The sequence below is a fragment of the Antrostomus carolinensis genome, unplaced genomic scaffold (genome assembly GCF_000700745.2).
Source record: "Antrostomus carolinensis isolate BGI_N321 unplaced genomic scaffold, ASM70074v2 scaffold25964, whole genome shotgun sequence".
Taxonomy (NCBI): Eukaryota; Metazoa; Chordata; class Aves; order Caprimulgiformes; family Caprimulgidae; genus Antrostomus; species Antrostomus carolinensis.
The window spans coordinates 1-3,486 of NW_010309068.1; the positions used below are offsets into that span (position 1 = coordinate 1).

Consider the following 3,486-nt stretch of genomic DNA (forward strand, 5'->3'; position numbering starts at 1 on the left):
GGTGGAGGGGAGGTCTCATCCAGCCTGGTGCCCAGAGCTGCTGAGCGTTCACAGACAGCGATCAGAATGATTTGTGACTCCCTCAATCACTTGGGCAGTCCCCTCTGGGACGTGTGCTGAGTCTACAGGTAGCCCTGAAAGCCAGCATCTGTATCTCAGTCCCGTGAACCTCCAGTTCTAGCCTGCTCTGTGCCACTGGGTGAAATGGTTTGGGAAGCTCTCAGCCCTGCTGTCTTCCCTTTCCAGAGTGTGCATCCATACCTGTTGCAGCTGCTGGGTCAGAGACAGCAAGCCCTTTGGAGGGCGGTGAGCAGGCTCTCAAACTGCAGGCGATGCTGTGGAAGCTGCAGCAGGCAGATCCTGAAAGGCAGAGAGATGGCTGCACAGCACTTGAAGTTGCCCAGCTGCATGCTCCCAGAGCCCTTTTCTTGCCTCTACAGGATGTGCAGGTCCCTGTGTGTCCCCTCTGCAACACCCCGGTCCCCGTGAGGCGAGGGGACATGCCCGATGTCGTGGTGGGTGAGCACATTGACCGTGACTGCAAGTCTGACCCCGCACAGCGCAAGCGCAAGGTAGGAGCCCAGCACTCTCCATCTCGCTGCTGAGCTCCGCTGGGTCCCTGCCGGAGCCTCGGGGTGGGATGAAAACAACACACAACTGTGCTCTGCCTGGTGCCCTCTCTGTTTGCACAGGCTGAGGGCAGGGAGGGTTGGTGAGCTGGAGGTGTACACATCTGCAGGGCTTTGTGGTGTGAGTCTGGGGCTGAGATAGCAATGGGGTGAGGCTGGACAGCCACCTGGGACCTGAGGAAAGGCAGGATGAGGATGGGGAACTGCATACTGCCATTAGGAAATTATAATCAGCATTTAGCTGCCCCTTCTTGTCAGGAGAGGAGATTTCTGCAGCGAGCTGGCCCTGCAGGAATCCAGCCCAGCAGCAGCTGGAGGGCTCTGAGCTGTCCCCACTGCCCTGGCAGGGCAGGCAGGGGTCCTGGGCGAGGCAGTCTCCTTCCTGCTGTGTGTTCTGTGATCTTGGAGAACTTTGTCTATGGAGAGAGAAGCACTAGTGAATTGCTAATAAACTATCTAAAGAAAACTAGTGTTCATAGACAAACTGCAGAGCCCCACAGAAGTGGCCCTGGGAGAGAAAACTGGTCAGTGCCCAGGGCCTGGCATGGAGGAGGGGACAGCCCCAGCCCTGCTGGGTGTGTTCCTTTTCACTGCCACCATGTCATCTTTCAGATCTTCACCAACAAGTGTTTGAAGCCTGGCTGCAAGCAGAAGGAGATGATGAAGGTGATCTGTGACCAGTGCCACAAGAACTACTGCCTCAAGCATCGGCATCCACTGGACCATGACTGCAGTGGGGCAGGGCGTCCCCTCTCCAAAGCAGGGTGAGGGCCTGGGGACAGACAGGCTGGCAGGGACAAGGCTGTGCTTGCCAAGTGGGTAACAGGGAGGAAGCTGAGCTCTTCCTGGCTCGTTGTCTGGGACTGCTGCATTCTCACCCTCCCTGCCCTGTGTGCAGGGGTGTCCTCCAGCAGCAGTAAGGTTTGTAGAGTCAGCACAGCTGTATATGCCGTCTCTCCTTCCTGCAGCACATCTTCCAGGACTGCCCATGGGCAATTTTGTTCTTGCCTCTCTGTAGCCTTATTCTGTAGCCGATGATTTCTGCCTATCCTGGCACAGTGTTTTGAGGAGAGAAACAGCACTTGAAACTCTTGGGTATAGCTGAGCCACAACATGGGTGCTGTTGGGAGGAAGAGAGGGAGTTGGATGCCAGGGAGATCTCTTACCCAGGTTCATCTCCCTGGGTATTCAGTGCCCAGGGATGGCCCGTGGTGGTAAAGCAGTTGTGTCCTGTCTGCCCTAGGCATGCTGCAGTTGCGAGAGCCCAGGCATCCTCCTCCAAAATGGTCACTGCATCGAGCAGTGGAGCTGCCCAGACGGCAAACAGCCCCTCTTCTCCTGCCTCTGCCAGGTATGGTGACAGCCTGACTCGTAATTCTGAGCTGGGCACGACGAGGCTCAGCTTGGCTCCCTGTGGGACACAGGAGCAACAGTTCCTGGCTTCTCGTACATCGGCAGGGCTGCGTACTCATACCAGGGCTGCCTGCCTTGATGATAATTCAGCTTCTCTCCTGTTTGCAGAGGAGGCAGAGCAGCTGTGCTGCAGACTCGCAGCACCTCCCCTTCGGCTGTCATGCTCCAGAACGGTCTGGTGAGTGGCCTGGCCTGGCTGTTTGGGGTGGGTTTGGGGGGTGGTTCCTGTGCCCTCGGGTGCTACTGCAGCAACTGCTTTGTAACCCAGGCTCTGCAGGGGACTCTGGTACTCTCCAGCTGGGCCTTCCCTGGAAAACAGGAATCCTGGATGGTCAGTGGGCATCAGAGTTTGCTCTGGTGTCTGTGAATGGCAGCTCTCGCTGCACTTGGTGCTCAGCTTTCCCCAAAGGGAAAAAGTGTGCTGGCTGTTTTCCCTGGGTGTTGACTTTCTGTTCTGCAAGCCAAGGGCAGAGGAGGAGGCTGGAAGCTGCTTCCCACTGATGTTCTTGGCATGGTCCCTGCACTGGCAGGCAGGGCTGCATTCCCTCGGGTACGGGGAATGAGAGAGAACTGCAGGTCTGTCCTGAGCCCAAGGCCTTCACCTTGGCTGTGTCTGGCCTTGGAGAGGGGATGTGCACCTGCCCTTGGCCAGGCAAGGCTGTGCCTGCTGTGTGTCCCTCAGGGCTGCCTCCTGCTACCTCAACCGAGCTGCTGACGAGATGTTTTGTTTCAGAGCGAGGAAGAGGCACTGCAGCGAGCTCTGGAGATGTCCCTGGCAGAGTCAGCACACAGCTCGGCACATCCACCCAGGTAGTGTCTGGGGACACGTGGTGTCACACCCCAAGCCTACATGTGAGAGGTGCTCTGGGCAGAGTCATGTGGCTGTGGGATGACATTCCTCTCAGCACGTGGCTCTGGGTGATGCCTCTGTGTGGCTGATGGGGGAAAAAAGGAAGAGTCCAGAGCCATCATGGAGCTCTGTTCATTGAGCAAGCCCTCTGGGGCGCTGGGAGGGGACAGTGACTGACAGCACAGAATAAGGCAAACCATTGTCTGACCACTTGTCAGCTAATGAGCATGATTAGAGCATGACAGAGGTGGCACAGGGGTGTTTACAGGGGATGCCCGTGTCCTCGCACGTTGCCTGGTGCTGCTAAAAGCACCATCTTACAGACTGGAGTTAACTTGGTTCTCCTTGGCCCAGGGTGCTGGCTGCCAGCCCCAGCTGGATGCTTTGGTCCCTCCCCAGCCTCTGGCCTGTTCAGGGTGATCCTCAGTTACTCCCTGCCCTTAGCTGTCCCAGAGGGTTGCAGTGACAGGAGATCCTGCCACCTTGAAGGGCTCCGAGCGCTGGGCCGGTGAGCCCGGGGGAGGCTGAGGCACACAATGCACCGCTGTCCCCAGCAGCACGCAGGAGGAGGAGGATCTGGCACTGGCCCAGGCG

The 3,486-nt window shown here is 57.8% G+C and overlaps 1 protein-coding gene across 1 annotated transcript in view; it reads left to right on the plus strand.

Moving 5' to 3' along the window:
- Positions 1-440: 440 nt before the first annotated feature.
- The window catches only part of ZFAND2B (zinc finger AN1-type containing 2B), a gene marked incomplete at its 5' end in the record, with an annotated part of 3,435 nt that continues 389 nt past the window's right edge, over positions 441-3,486 (plus strand). The window contains 6 exons of the mRNA XM_010165990.2: positions 441-572; positions 1,242-1,393; positions 1,873-1,980; positions 2,151-2,220; positions 2,776-2,852; positions 3,447-3,483. Coding sequence (XP_010164292.2) covers positions 441-572; positions 1,242-1,393; positions 1,873-1,980; positions 2,151-2,220; positions 2,776-2,852; positions 3,447-3,483 — 576 coding nt within the window. The remainder of the gene's footprint in view (positions 573-1,241; positions 1,394-1,872; positions 1,981-2,150; positions 2,221-2,775; positions 2,853-3,446; positions 3,484-3,486) is intronic.